General features: G+C 33.5%; 1 protein-coding gene and 1 pseudogene across 3 annotated transcripts in view; one reads left to right on the top strand and one right to left on the bottom strand.

The window, feature by feature from the left end:
* Positions 1 to 14653, top strand: part of Atp6v1h (ATPase H+ transporting V1 subunit H) — a 127405-nt gene that overhangs the window by 44048 nt on the left and 68704 nt on the right. For all 3 annotated transcript variants that reach the window (XM_047516354.1, XM_047516348.1, XM_047516361.1), the window contains one exon: positions 154 to 346. In XM_047516354.1, the coding sequence (XP_047372310.1) occupies positions 154 to 346 (193 nt within the window). The remainder of the gene's footprint in view (positions 1 to 153; positions 347 to 14653) is intronic.
* LOC124958398 (F-actin-capping protein subunit alpha-2-like) lies at positions 12576 to 13551 on the bottom strand (annotated as a pseudogene).

Consider the following 14653-nt stretch of genomic DNA (forward strand, 5'->3'; position numbering starts at 1 on the left):
GTGAGTAGCTGTTTGGCTGTGTGCTGTTGCTGGTGGAAAAGAAACTGAGGACATAATTCAGAGAGATTTTTCCATTAGGGTACAAAAAGAATAATCACTCTTTTTTGTTGTGTCATCTTATTAAATGTTTTCTAAATGCCTGTTCCCTTTCAGCATTATGGGAGTTTTGAGTAACAAGTGTGGCTTTCAACTCCAATATCAAATGATTTTTTCAATATGGCTCCTGGCATTCAGTCCTCAAATGTGTGAACACCTGCGTCGCTACAATATCATTCCTGTCCTCTCCGACATCCTCCAAGAATCTGTCAAAGAGAAAGTAACAAGAATCATTCTTGCAGCATTTCGTGTAAGTGCTTAGTGTTTGTTGTTATCATTATTATTTGTGGTGGTGGTGGTGGTGTGTCTATGTGAGACAGAGTGGCATTTTCTCTTGTGTGGTATATATGAATTTTTAGCAGATGGAAAAATTACTTGCCCTTTATGTATTATTTATAGTCCTGATAAACATAGTAAAATAATCACTGATTTGTGTTTATGGCATGGGTCTGTAGAGCAGGTGGGAGGAAACCATCTAAACCAATGAGTTATAGAATAATTGTAAGGAATGGTAATTTGGTTACATTCAGATGAAGAAAGTCTCCCTTCTTCGGCGTTTGCCACGAGACCGCTATTAAAGGATTTTTCTCTGGGGCCCATACTTTATTATGGAGTTGTATTTCAGATTCTGGATCTACTGATTAGCAGTATGTTTCTAAGGGAACTATAAATATGTATAATTATTTTTAACAGTAGGTATGTTATTAGGATATTAGAATTTTGTGAATTATATAAGTCAACTTCCTCCCTTGAAAAGATGAGGAAGTTGAGAATAAGAAAGGAGCCACACTTGACTCTGAATTGTAGGTTGCTCAGCATTTGTAACACAGAAATAAAGTATTATCAATTGGGTCCCCAGAACCGATGTCTTCACTATAACAATTGTCTGTTGTCTATTGATAATTTTGTTGATTGCCTTAGGATTCAGATGGGATTTGGGGAGATGACATTTTTGGTGTAGTATCTCTTAAGAATTCTACCTGAGACTAATAATAGTGGACATATCTCATGTAGCATTTCTGTGTCAGGTATTTCTCAGGGCTTTCCCTTTGTTAACTCATTTAGTGCTCATCAGAGCCCTATAACATAATTATTATTGTTATTATTGGTGTATGTTATTATTGGTATTGTTATTATTGGTATAGGGGTATCACTGGTATTTGGGTTGGTCTTTGCTTTATAAATGGAGATGCAGAGGCAATATTACTGGTTGTTTGCTTCAGAAACTGTGCTTTTGATCATTATTTGTTCTTTTGCTTTCTTTAAATAAACAAGTCAAAAATAGAAAGTAGTACAGATGTATTACAAAAACGTAAATAGTATAGACATCACATTTGTCAAATGCAGTCACTAACACTTTTTAGAGGTTTTTTGTAGAGATAAATATATAAATAGATGTATGGTTTTGTTTCATATTTAAAAATAAAATAGCATCATATTATAAATATTATTCTTTGACTTTATTTTTAAAAATGTGTTCTTTTTAGATGTACATAACAGTAGAGTGTATTTGACATATTGTACATACATGGAATATACCATGATGTGGAGTTAACACCAGTTGTGTATTCATATATGAGCATTGGAAAGTTATGTTGGATTCATTCTACTGTCTTCTTATTTCTTTAGCTTTATTCTTAACAATTCATAATGAATATGTTTTCATTTCTCTATACATAGATCTTCAGCATTCCTCTTAATGGCTATATTCCACCGTGTTGGTTTAAGTGTTAAGTATCCGTATACCATTGATGGGCTTGTGGGTATTTCAGTTGATTTCTTGTATGCATGCTCACTTTGATGAATAATTCTTCTGAATTAAATTCTAGAGATGGAATTTCTGAGTCAAAGATAATGCTGTTTTACACTTTAGATAATGCCAAATCACCTGCCAAAAATGTGCCAATTTATATTTCTGTCAACTGTGTATTGGGAATTGGTGCTTTTCTACTCTCTCACTAGTATTTAATATATATTTTTAAAATATATTTTTGGTTGTCAATGGATCTTTTATTTTATTTATTTACATGTGGTGCTGAGTATCGAACCCAGGGCCTCACACATGCCAGGCAAAGTGCTCTACCACTGAACCACAACTCTAGCCCATTTAATATTATCTTTCTTTTGATTTTTACAAAATGTTAGATGAAAAATTAAATCGTTTTGAATTGCATTCTGTTAATACTGAATGAAGCTGAACTTCTTTTAGTATTTTATTCACCATTTATTTTCTTTCTATAAATTGCTTATTAATAGCATTTGTCACCTTTTAAATTTTAAAATTTGATGTGTAGGAACTCTTTTTTGGATGTCTGTAGTTAATAATAACAACTAATGTTTATGAGAATTTATCTGTGTCAGGCACTGTTGTAATTATTTAAATGTCTTATGCATTTAATTATTCCAAGAACTCCATGCATGACCTCTCATTAGGCCATGAGAAGTTAAATAATTTGCCATAATAGCTAAGAAGTAAAAGAGCAGGGATTCAAACTCAGGCAGTGTGACTTATGCTGTTAGCCACCATGCTAACTTGTATTTGATGTTGAGAATCGTAATTGTTACATCTAATGAGTCATTTTCATGCATTGCTTTATGTAATCTTCATGATTAACCAATAGGTTCTATTATTATTTTTATTTTATAGATTAGGAAACCAAGATTTAAGAAGCTGATTTCTGGGCTGGGGTTGCAGCTCAGTGGTAGAGCACTTGCCTAGCATGTGTGAGGCACTGGGTTAGATTCTCAGTTCCAAACATAAATAAATGAATAAAATAAAGGTCTATCAACATCTAAAAAAATTTAAAAAAAGAAGTTGATTCCTCAGTTAGTGTAAGATTGAAACTTCAGTGTAATTTATCAGCTCCAAAATCTTTTTCTTAAACAATCTGCCATCACATCCCCCTGCCCCTCTGCCTTTTTCTTCTTTTGGTGCATTTTTCAGGGACCTTAAGACTGCCATTAAAAGGGGAGAAACTATGAAAAGGAAAACCACAGGTAATGTGAGAGGAGAAGTTGAATTCCTTTGTTTAAAATACCTCCTAAAAGTGTTGAACCCTGTGTATTTCCTAGCTGCCTAAGGAAGCTTGAGAGAGTGATTGAAGGCATGGAGAAGGGATATTCAGTGTGATCCTCTCGTGAGGTAGAAAGTAAAATCCGGTATGGCCTACTGGATATGCTCAGTGCCAACCAATCATTGACTAAGTGTTTCTCTGGGCATTACATTTGTTTTCAGCTGTTATGTTTATAAAAAGTAACACTTTTTCATATAAAAATTTTTCTGTTACCCTTACTGGGCATGGTGGTGAATGCCTGTAATTCCAGCTTCTTGGGAGGCTGAGCCAGGAGGATTGCAAATTGGAGCCCTAAGCAAGTTAGTGAGATACTGTTTTAAATAAAAAATAAAAATGAGCTTGGGGATATGATTCAGTGGTTAAGTGCCCCTGGGTTCCAAAAAAATTTTTTTTTGTGGCTCTGAAGTTTACTCTTAAGAACTAGTTTAATGTAGGTGCCTCCTTATTCCTCTCTCTCACTGTGGAAGCTCTGCCATTTGTTTTTCTTTTCTTTCTTTCTTTCTTTCTTTCTTTCTTTCTTTCTTTCTTTCTTTCTTTTCTGATGATCTTGGCATTATTGCCTTTGACTTTTTAATTACATTTAATAACTATCTATATAATCTGTAGTTGTGAATGAGTGACAAATTGCATTTAATATTTTTATACCTCCTGGAATTACAGTTCTTAGTTTTATATACTAATCTTTTTAATTTATTTATTAATTAATTTATTTTTTATTCATTGTACACATATGGGATATAACTTTTCATTTCTCTGGTTGTACATGAAGTAGAGTCACACCATTTATGTAATCATACATGTTCATAAGATAATGTTTGTCTCATTCCATTATCTTTCCTTCCCCTCACTTCCTCTCCACCCCTCATATCCCACTACAAAATCCATACTTCCTCCATTCTTCCCTTATCCTCCCTCCCCATCATGTATCATCATCCACTTATCAGAGAAAACATTCCTGCCATTGGTATTTCTAGCAAACTCTTTCTACATGAGTTGTCAAGGCAAATTTCAGTCTAGTGCAGATTAAATAATAATCAGTTTTAAAAGTATATCACATTAATGAGACTTTACTTTGAATTATTGTAAGAGCTGAACAGTGTATTATTTAAGTGTTTCATTAATTGTATTCTTATTTATTTAGTAATGATGAAAAATTCCAGAAATAGGGTCTTCTTCGTGTCCTTTAATTCACAAAAAAGTTTTGAGTCACCTTTATGTGTTATACACATAAAACACAGGTAATAGAAACACCAAGATATAGCTTGACATTGAAGGTCTTATTTTTGATGAAGACAGACTGAGTAAATTAAATAATGTCTGTACAATGCATTGATTAAAAAATATACAAGAAAAAAATATATACAAGAGTAAAACCAGCATAAAAATGTTGGAGAGTGAAATAGGGAATTTTAGGAAATACTCCAGAGAGGAGACAGCTTGAAGAATCTTTTAAGAGATGATTAGGATTTTATAAGTTCAGAGGTGGGGAGAGGTTAATAAAAGTTCACAAGTGAAGAAAGAACCTTCTGGAATTACCTGTAGAATAACTCCCCTCTCCCTCAGTGAATTCTAGGAGAATAAATACAGCACACAGTCTGACTCTTGAACATGCCACCCTGGCATTTGTGGCTGTTTACTTTCTGAAGGTATGGATTTGCTCTATAAATCAACCATTCTGGGCATTGAACTGTGGGGCCAACACTAACAGTTTCAGTTATCCTGGGTATCAACTCACCCTAACTTGTATTCACATCCGGACACATCAGTGCCATATAGCTGTTGACTAAGTGTTGCCCTGGGCATTATTTTTGCTTTCAATTGTCAGTGTTTATAAAAAGTTATATTCTTTTATATATAAAAATTATTCTGTGGCTTTTAAGAAGTTTCCTCTTGATCTGGCACAGTGTTGCACACCTTTAATTCCAGCAATGGGGGAAATTGAGGCAGGAGGATTGCAAATTTGAGGTCACCTGGGCAGCTTAACTAGAGCCTTTCTCAATATTTAAAAAAGTAACCATAACGTTTCCTCTTGAGAACTAGGCAGATGTGCTGCCTAGTTCTTAAAGAGGAAGAACCCACCAAAGCCCAGTCTCTTCAAATAAGCCTCTTTGTCAGCTCTGCTTTTGCTATCTTATTGCATCCTTTGTCTACATGAAACAAGAACTGATTCTTTTTAAAAATTTATTCATATGAAATAAATTTATGCATGTACTACAACTTTTCAACTTGATATATTTATTCTCTGAAGATTAAAGCTCCTTTCAATTCCATTTGTTTAATGTGAATTTCTCTCGTCTTTCCTCCTTATTAATCTATTATATTCACAGGACTCCATATTTTACTAAAATCTTTTAGTTTAAGTGAAGTATTTACCTTTTAAAAAATGGAACTAGTTTAGTTCTTTCATTTGTTTATAAACATATGATCTTAGAGTTAAAAATAAAATGAGAGAAATATTAAGAAAAAAGTATAAATTATCTACAGTTTTCCAATGGAACCCTGTTGACATTTTAAATTTTGCTATTTATAATTTCTATTCCCTACATACACAAGGCATCAATTTCAGATGAATTTAGTAGGCACTGAAAAACAGAAGGAAGGAACTAGGAAAGTCTCTGAATTCTTGCCCTCCTTCACAATTTGGGTGGATCATGGTTGACATTAACAACTACAGATGGTGTGTGCACTCAAGTTGGTAGTGAGCACAACTGCCATGGTCAGTGGAGGTCAGGTTTGCTGGGCTCCTGGGTTGGCCTCTGAGCCTTTGGCATTTGCTTTGCCTCTCCATACTTTATCTTTTTTTTTTTTTTATGTTTCTGGTGTGAGTACTATTATCTTTCCTAAATTTGTCACTAGACCTTATTGACACCCATAGGGTAATAATGCCTTTTGAAAAATAAATGTGTGCTAAATCAATCTTAGGTATATAGTAGAACCCCAGTAAATGTGTGTCACTATACAAGAGACTGAACAAAAAAGCACTGAAAGAAAAAACTTTCTATAGGAATAGGATAGTGGCATTGAATTTATTGATGTTTTTGTTGATTATTGAGTAATTTCAGTTCCTTTTTTTAAACATTTGGTTGCTTTGTTCTCTTATTTAAAACTATGATGATAAAATTCCATGACATACTGTCTATTGCTTGAAGCTGCTGCTAAATTGAGAATCAGCCGATCTCAGAGTCTCTCACAGCTAGTTTTCAATGTGGTAACAGTGTAATTATATTATTCTAGAAGTGAACTTTCTTATTTTTCAGTTTATATGTTAAAGTTACTAAGGCTGGAGTTGTAGCTCAGGGGCAGAGCTTAGTATGTGTGTGAGGTCCTGGGTTCAATTCTTAGCACAGCCACCCCCCCCCACACCAAAAAAAAATATATATATTAGACATTTATTACAATAATTCGCATAAAAACATCACAGAAAGCAAGACTAGAGGAAGAGAATTCCTGTTTTCTGTTAGTCCATGAACTTTTTTTCCCCTAATTTGAACATTGTTTATAAACTTGGTATTGAAAGCTCTTTTCAGAAAATAAGGTATATATTGTAATTGTTAAACCATTAGGAAAATAGTCACCTTTGACTTAATGTCCTTGCAATTAGATTATTCTAGAAAGATAATCTAGAATTGTTATTATTTTTGTTTTTTGTATGACTTTTTCACTTCTGTTGATAGATCAATAATTTCCTAAGTAATTATTAATATGGAAGTGAACTGTATTGTTTTTCAGTTTACATCTACGTATCCTTTTCTGTATGTTAGTCATTTTTTAAAAAAATGCCTTCATATTTTATTTAAATCTTTGTGTTGATTGGGTGACTTGATGAATTCACCATGTTTACAATGTACAAAGCTCAAAAAGCCACAAGAAGTATAGCACCAGACTAAGATTCTTAGTTTTTCCTTTGAACTGATATGGGAGCTCTCTGGATTATGTATCTCCTTTGTATTGAAATTTGAGAAGTAGAGTAGTATAGCTCCTTAATTTTCCTTTTGATGTGGTGCAGTAGAAAGTGAAACTGGAGTCTGGAGTGAATAGACCTAGATTTCAGCACTTGTTTGTTTAGTGTTGGGGGAGGGACTTGAACTCTGAGATGGTTTCCTCATTGGTGAATGGTGTGTAGTAATACTTAACCAACGTCATGTTTGGGTAAGGTAAGGATTCAATGAGGTAACAGTGAGGTGTCTGGTAATAGTGAATATACAATACATATTTTTTCTGTCTTTTCTCTCTGTAAAATCATAGAATACTAACAGTTTACCTCTTTAAATCTTCTCTCTCTGTAAGTTGGATTCTTATTAATGGTAAGCCCAGGCAAAGATCTAGCACTATTTTGTTTGATTTATAAGGGAGAATGGATATTTTATGAATATTAAGCAAGATTTAAAATCTTATTTAAACTATATTTGTAGTGTCAGTTTATACCCATAATGTATGAATTTTTTTAACGACAATTTTTGGGCTTCCATTGTCTCTTAGTTTTTTAAATTTCAGATTATTTAAATAGACCCAGACCATTGGCAGAAATATTTGTTTTGGGGGCTCTCCTATGCTACTTTGGGTTAATGCAGTTATTTATGTGAGTATGCTAAGGACTAAAATTCAAAAGAATGTCTTTAGATATCCACAATTTTGATACATACAACTGAGCTAAATCAAGCCATTCATAAGGGCATAGTAAAGTCATTTGATTTAGACCATTAAACAAATGGGAAAAATGTTTTGAAAAAATCATTCTCAAATCCCTATATCTTTTAAAAAAGATTTTTCTGATGAGCTTGTCTGAGAATGATCTAGTCATGTATTATTTCCCCACATCCTGAAACTGAGAAGGAAATTTTTGTGCTAGAGACTTTAGGAAGCTTATCGAGTCCCAATGAGCTGAGCAAATCTAGCAGCTGCTAATTATTATTATTTTTCCATTTGAGGGATGAATTTTATTTTTGAAAATGTCAGTCTCACTTATTCATGGTAGGTGTGGAACCCCAGGTCTTTGCAAATGTTTTTGCTGTTGGTTAAATTGATTTGTCAATCTTTATTTCCTAAAATAAGTTAGAAGGTTTTGGAGCTGTGACTGAGACAGACATTGGAGATTATCTTTGTTGTCCAGAGTTCTATATCTGCTGTGAATTTTATTTCCCTTTTTAGTTCTGCTTAATCAAGAGTTTGCTACATATGTGTGATTATATAGGAAATTATATTTGTTTAAAACTGTATAATTTTCATAAGAAAGGCTTAAGAATTACCATAAAATTAACATCTTCTTTTCATTAACTATATTAATCACAACTTTTAATTCACATCTATACACACTTATTCATACATTCATAGCTATGAGCATGTACATCTTCCTGTGCAAGCAGTTCATAGTTGTAACCCTTTCAAAGAGGCCAGCTCTAGCTCGAGTGTACGGGGACTATTTCACTCACCTCTTTGGCATAGAAAAATTATATTGCCATGAAAAAATTGTATTCTGAAATCTATCCCTTATTCCCTGTTTCAGAAATTCTGCATAGATGTCTCAGGTTAAATCTCCATCTTGCTTATTAGATATAGGTATGGATGAATTTTGGGAAGACTTAGACTTTTTTTTTGCACCAGGGATTGAACCCAGGGTGCTTAACCATTGAACAACATCTCCAACCCTTTTTTGAATTTTATTTAGAGACAAGGTCTTGCTGAGTTGCCTTTGAACTCATGATCCTCCTGCCTCAGAATCCTGAGCCACTGGAATTATAGGCATGGGTCACCATGCCTGGCAAGACTGTGACATTTTTAATCTTAAAGTGTGACCTGCATTACCACTGCAGTGCAGTGCAGTGAACCATTCATAGCCTGCAGTTATAAGTTCAGAAAGTGAAAGTGAGCATTAAGTGTGATCTTCATTACCTGTGCAAGCATATGCAGTGAATCATTCATAACCTGCAGTGGATAATACAGGAAGTAAAAGTGAACATTTAAAACCTTACAGGAATTTGATAGAATAATTGCATGTCTATTGACTTAAAAATTTTTTTTTATATTCTTTATCAGACGAAGAGATGAAATGAAAACTTGTTTTCAAGGAAAAATTTGGCTTAATGATTGATTTGACAGAGTTGAAGAAAAGGGGAGAATAAAAGATCACTAAATTTGGAAGTGCTATTATTTTGAGAATTCTAGACTGTCTTATTGAGATATTGAATGTGTCAAAGTTATAGTTGAAACCACTAATTATGATAATTATGAAATATAGAGTTTAAACAAACATGCAGGGGAATTAATAAGGGACCATGTGAACAAAAGAACTTTAATATGTTTCTAAAGTTAGAAGAGATGGTGGTAGGAAATGTAACTGGAAAGAGTAACTGAAAACTTAATAGAAGAGAACAAGAAAAGTCTCACAAAAGGAAATAAGGAAGGGAAGAGTTTCATAAAGGAAGAGGTTATTAGATTAGGGTTCTGCACAATTTAAGATCTCAAAAGAATTTGTAGAAGGAAATAATGTCTTGGGAGAGAATAGTTCTTAGGAATAGTCATAATAGGAACTGGGGTTAAGGGAAGAATTAAACATGATCTATGTTATCTAGTTGGATCATGTGGACTAGGATTTCACAGTTTAGTAAAGGACACAGGCTTGTTCAAATGTTAATGTCATTGATTTCTTCTTTGACCTGTGGATATTTTAGAAGCACATGATTATATTTCCAAATAGAAAGTAGACATTTACAGGTCTTTAATTTAATTCCATTTAGCTAAAGAACTATTCTGTAAGATTTTAACCCTTGGAAGGTTGAGAGTTGTTTTATGACTCATAATGTACCATGTGCACTTGAAAAGAATTTGTATTTTGTAGGTGGGAATAGTGTTTTATAGTTGTCAATTAGGTCAGGGTGGTTGATAGTTATTATTCAGATTTTCTGTGTACTGATTTTCTTTGTTTAGTGATTCTATCAGTGTGCTGTTCACATCTCTAGGTATTATTGTAGATTTGTTTATTCTCCTTTTAATTCTGTTAGTTTGAAGCTCTATTATTACATTTATATATGTTGCATTTCTCTAATGAATGGCCCCTTGTGTCATTGTGAAAGGTCCTCCTCCTTTATCACTGATAATGTTCTCTTCTCAAATATATAGTTTATTTGAAATTATATGACAAGCCAGCTCTCTTATTCTTATGGTTTGAATGGTATGTCTTTTTACATCTTTTTAGTTTCACCCTGTGATTTTTATATTTAAAGTTTGTCTCTTTTAGACAATATATACTTGGTTCTTGAATTTTTATATGTTTTAATAATGTCTGCCTGTTAACCTGAGTGTTCACTTCACTGGTATTTAAAGTGATTAGGTTGGATCTGCCATTTTACTGTTTTCTGTTTGCTCCTTTGCTTTTTGCTCTCTTTTTTCAAAGTTCACCTTCTATTGGGTTAATTGAATTCTTTTTAAAATTTATATATATATATATATATATATATATATATTTTAATATTTTTTAGTTGTAGATGAACACCATCCCTTTATTTTATTTATTTATTTTTATGTATTGTTGAGGATTGAACCTAGTGCCTCACCTGTGCTAGGCAAACGCATTTACCACTGAGCCACAACCCCAGCCCTTGAATTCTTTATATGACTAGTTTTCTGACTTTAGATAACAGTTCCAAATTGGACTGACCAAAATAATGAATGTTTTCTATTTTAGTAGATGAAAGCATTGCCAACCCTTATAGTCTTTAAGTACTTACTGGGGTTGCTTTGGTGCCTGTCCTTCAGTTTTGTCATTTTATCTCTGAAATGTAAACATAGAATTCTATATTTAATGTTATAATCAACAAAAATATCCTTCAAACAAACTTTTCTCAGCTTGACAAGTGATGTGCATCTGCTTGGGCTTGGTGTCCATTGAATATCTGAAAATTTCTCTCACATCATATGTGGGAAATTGTCAGCTATATTTCTTCAAATAAAATTTCAGCCCCATTCCCTGTCCTCTCCTTTTGGTATTCTAGTTGCACATATATTGGAGCATTTCATATAACTGATGGGTTTTTGAGCCTCTATTTATTTCTTAAAAATATTTTCTCTCTCTTCTCCTTGAATAATTTGATCATCTGTTTTCTAGTTCACTTATTCTTTCCTATTTCATCTTCATTTGATTCTTAAGTCCATCAACTAATTTTTTTCAAGCTAATGAAGTATTTTATTATACATAATAAGAGTGGTTTTTTTTTTTTTAAATTTCTAGACCCAGATGTCTGTGGGAGTATGTAAGAAATGGATTCCACTCCAGTATAAGCATCAAAACGCTACTCAGTGAACCCATAAATCCACCCATCTCCTTATAGTAAATACTAACATTCACCACAGGCTTGTGAAATTCCTGTAGTATCAGTAAATCTATTGTTTTAAATATTGAAAACATGCTCATAATGCATAGAAAGATGGAAAAACTTAAGACTGTGCACCATATGTACTCCCAGTTTCTCTAAGTTACAACGAGTTGAGAATTACAATATCCAAAGAAAATATTCAAAATAGTGTAGGATTTACTGGTGATTTTCTACTCAAATAGGAAAATTTGAATTTAATGTCACTCTGAATTTCAGTAGTTTTCAATCCACGGGAAAAAAAAAAAAACTGAGACGTGGTCATGAGTTCAGGATTATATATATTACAATTTGCCTTGTTATAATACATTTGTGGCTTTATGATAAAAATAACTCAGGGTCATACGGAATTCAAGCTAATTTGTGTAACTGTCACAAGAAAAAAGCATTAGATGCATTTCCAAAGTAAGTATTCTCATTTAATTTCAGAATCTCAAAATAGCAATAGACCTTGGCCTTGTTTAAAAAAAGTTTAGTTAACTAGCTAAATAACCTTACTGAAAGGTTTAAAACAATTAATACAAAAAATGCTTTCCCTCTAATCTCAATCTTACATAAGTGGAAGAGGTGAGGGGGAAAAGGTAGACAATTTCTTTAGCAGCATATATGGCTAAGTCTATCAACCACCTTAAACTAGAATGTCTGTTACTGATCCCATTAAAAAGAAGTGAGCTTATATCAAAGGCTACCCATTTCATAAGCCAAAAGACAATATTAGGGTTACAGTAAGTAAAATATTTTGAAATGCTTTCAAAGACTTTTTAACCATAAGAGGAATCATCCTTTCATTGTAAGAAAGGAAAGAATAACACAAAGTAAAAGATATTTAAACTAAATTCATTTTCAGCCTTCTTTGAACAAAAGAAATGAAAAACAATGGTTGATAGCTAAGCTTTGTGCTCTAACCAAACTAATTAATTACAGTGATTTTAAATGGCAATAGCCCATGATGACTGGGCAGCTTGATAGTTCTGAATACTTTTGCAACAATTTTTTTAAATGCAAAGACACTAAAATGATCCGGTCTGCAATGTTCATCTTATGCATTCTGCATCTCTTTGCCAATCTTGTAGCTAAGAATCTTGTTCCAATCAATCTTAGTTCATGTAACTGGCAACTGTCGACGTAAGGCTTTGAAAGTAGTGTCTGACATTGTCTGATAATTCTCACTGATGGCAGTCTGGTATTCATTTTCTGCAGCTTCTACAATCTTTATAAATTCTTTTGCTGTCTGCACCCCACTAGACACTGTTAGATAATCTTGTGTATCTTTATGACTCACTAGCTGAATATTACCATCTTCATAATAATGAATCTGAATTTTCAAGATCCCAACCACTTGTGTGGTTGAAGGAGTGATTGTAAACTTCCACTCTGACCTCCAATGAGCATTCCAAAAGTTTTTTGCTTGGAACTGATGGCTTTCTTTTTTTTTTTTTTTGGTGCTGGGGATCAAACCCAGGGCCTTGTGCTTGCAAGGCAAGCACTCTACCAACTGAGCTATCTCCCCAGCTCCGGAACTGATGGCTTTCTATGCATGCAATAATGGTTTGTTGTCCATCTATTTTTTTTTTTTTTTTACCATACACAGTGCAGACTCCATTTGGGTAATGTTCTTTTACGTAAGCTCGAAGAGCAGTTTCTACTGAAGTTCTCCATGATTCAATTGCATTTTCTGCTTTGTAAGGTCTTGGATCAGTTCTTCCTTTCTTAAGGTGATCAAATTTGAAACAGATTCTGTTTTTTGGATCCAAAAAGTTTCTATTTCCCAAGTCGTCATGTTCTGTTATCAATACCTGATCTTCATAACCTTCAATTTTTACTGGAGTAAACTGGTACAAGTTATACTGTGCAAATGCATGGGCTGCTCCTTCCCTGAGAACATTATCATTATTAAGCAGTAATCAAACATTATTAAAAACCTCATTAAACTCTCCAGGAGGGGCATCAATGATGAATTTTGCTGCTATATGTACCTTCTCCTCATCAGACAACTGTTCCTCCAGATATGCCATCTTCCTTCTGGTGACAAACTATGGCAGTGGCAGCAGCAGCGGCAGCTGCCACAGCTCCCACCTGACTTTGGCATCAACTAATTTTTAATTTCAGAAGTTGGAGATCTCACATCAAAAATTTCCATTTGATACTTTAAAATAATTTCTATTTTTCTTCTGAGATTTTTGTCCATGAAAACTGTATTTTATTTAATTGAGGATTGTTATTATAGTTGCCTTGAAATCCTGTTAGTTCTAACATCTGATGCATCCTGGAACTGGACTCAATTGATTCTTCTGAGACTGTATTCCATTTCGTTATGATTTGTTTGGTGTCAAATGGTTTTAGATTGTAACCTGAAATGCTGTGTTGTGGAGATTTTACACTCTGCTGTTTTTCTCATCTGAAATTTGCTTTCTTTGTTTTGGTGGATGGTTCTCTTGACCAATTTTGAACAGAGACTTTGTTCCTTGGGTGGCAGCTCTGGTTGCAGACATTCTGTCTTTAGCAGAGCTGCTTTGAGTCTGTCCTGTGCATGCATGTTTAAGGGGTTGGTCAAATGTGATTAGGTGAAATTTGAATCTCCTTTCTAGCTGTCAGTCTTCTGGAATTCCTCTCTTCTTGTCAGCATGTATGGTTGTCTAGCTTCACTTTCTGTCTAGGCTAGAAAGACTATTTTTTGGCTTTACTGCAGGTTCTCTGACTGCCATTGTGCCCAATGCACAGATTGTACTTGGTCTCAAAATAAAAATTTCAGTGACAGGTATTTGTATTGATTCCCCAAGAGAGTGTGAACTGCAGAGTTTGTCTGCCTCTGTTTGCTTTTCCTTTTTGTAGTTGCTTTCTTATTGTGTCTAGGTTTTATAGTTGTTTCTCACAAGAGAGGGATTTATCAACTAGGTTCTTTGTCCTACTTGAGTGAAAGTTCATATTTTAGTTTTGAAGTAATTCTGAAAGCAGATTGAATTATGCTATTGCTACTGTATTCATATATTTATAATAAAAGAAGATTGCAGGTAATTTGTGATATTATAGATATAAGCACTAAGGAGCAATATTAGGTTCACAATTTTTTTAATATCAATTCTGAGCCAGATTCTGAGTCAAGCACAAGTGATATAA

Source organism: Sciurus carolinensis, chromosome 1 (assembly GCF_902686445.1).
Source record: "Sciurus carolinensis chromosome 1, mSciCar1.2, whole genome shotgun sequence".
Lineage (NCBI taxonomy): Eukaryota > Metazoa > Chordata > Mammalia > Rodentia > Sciuridae > Sciurus > Sciurus carolinensis.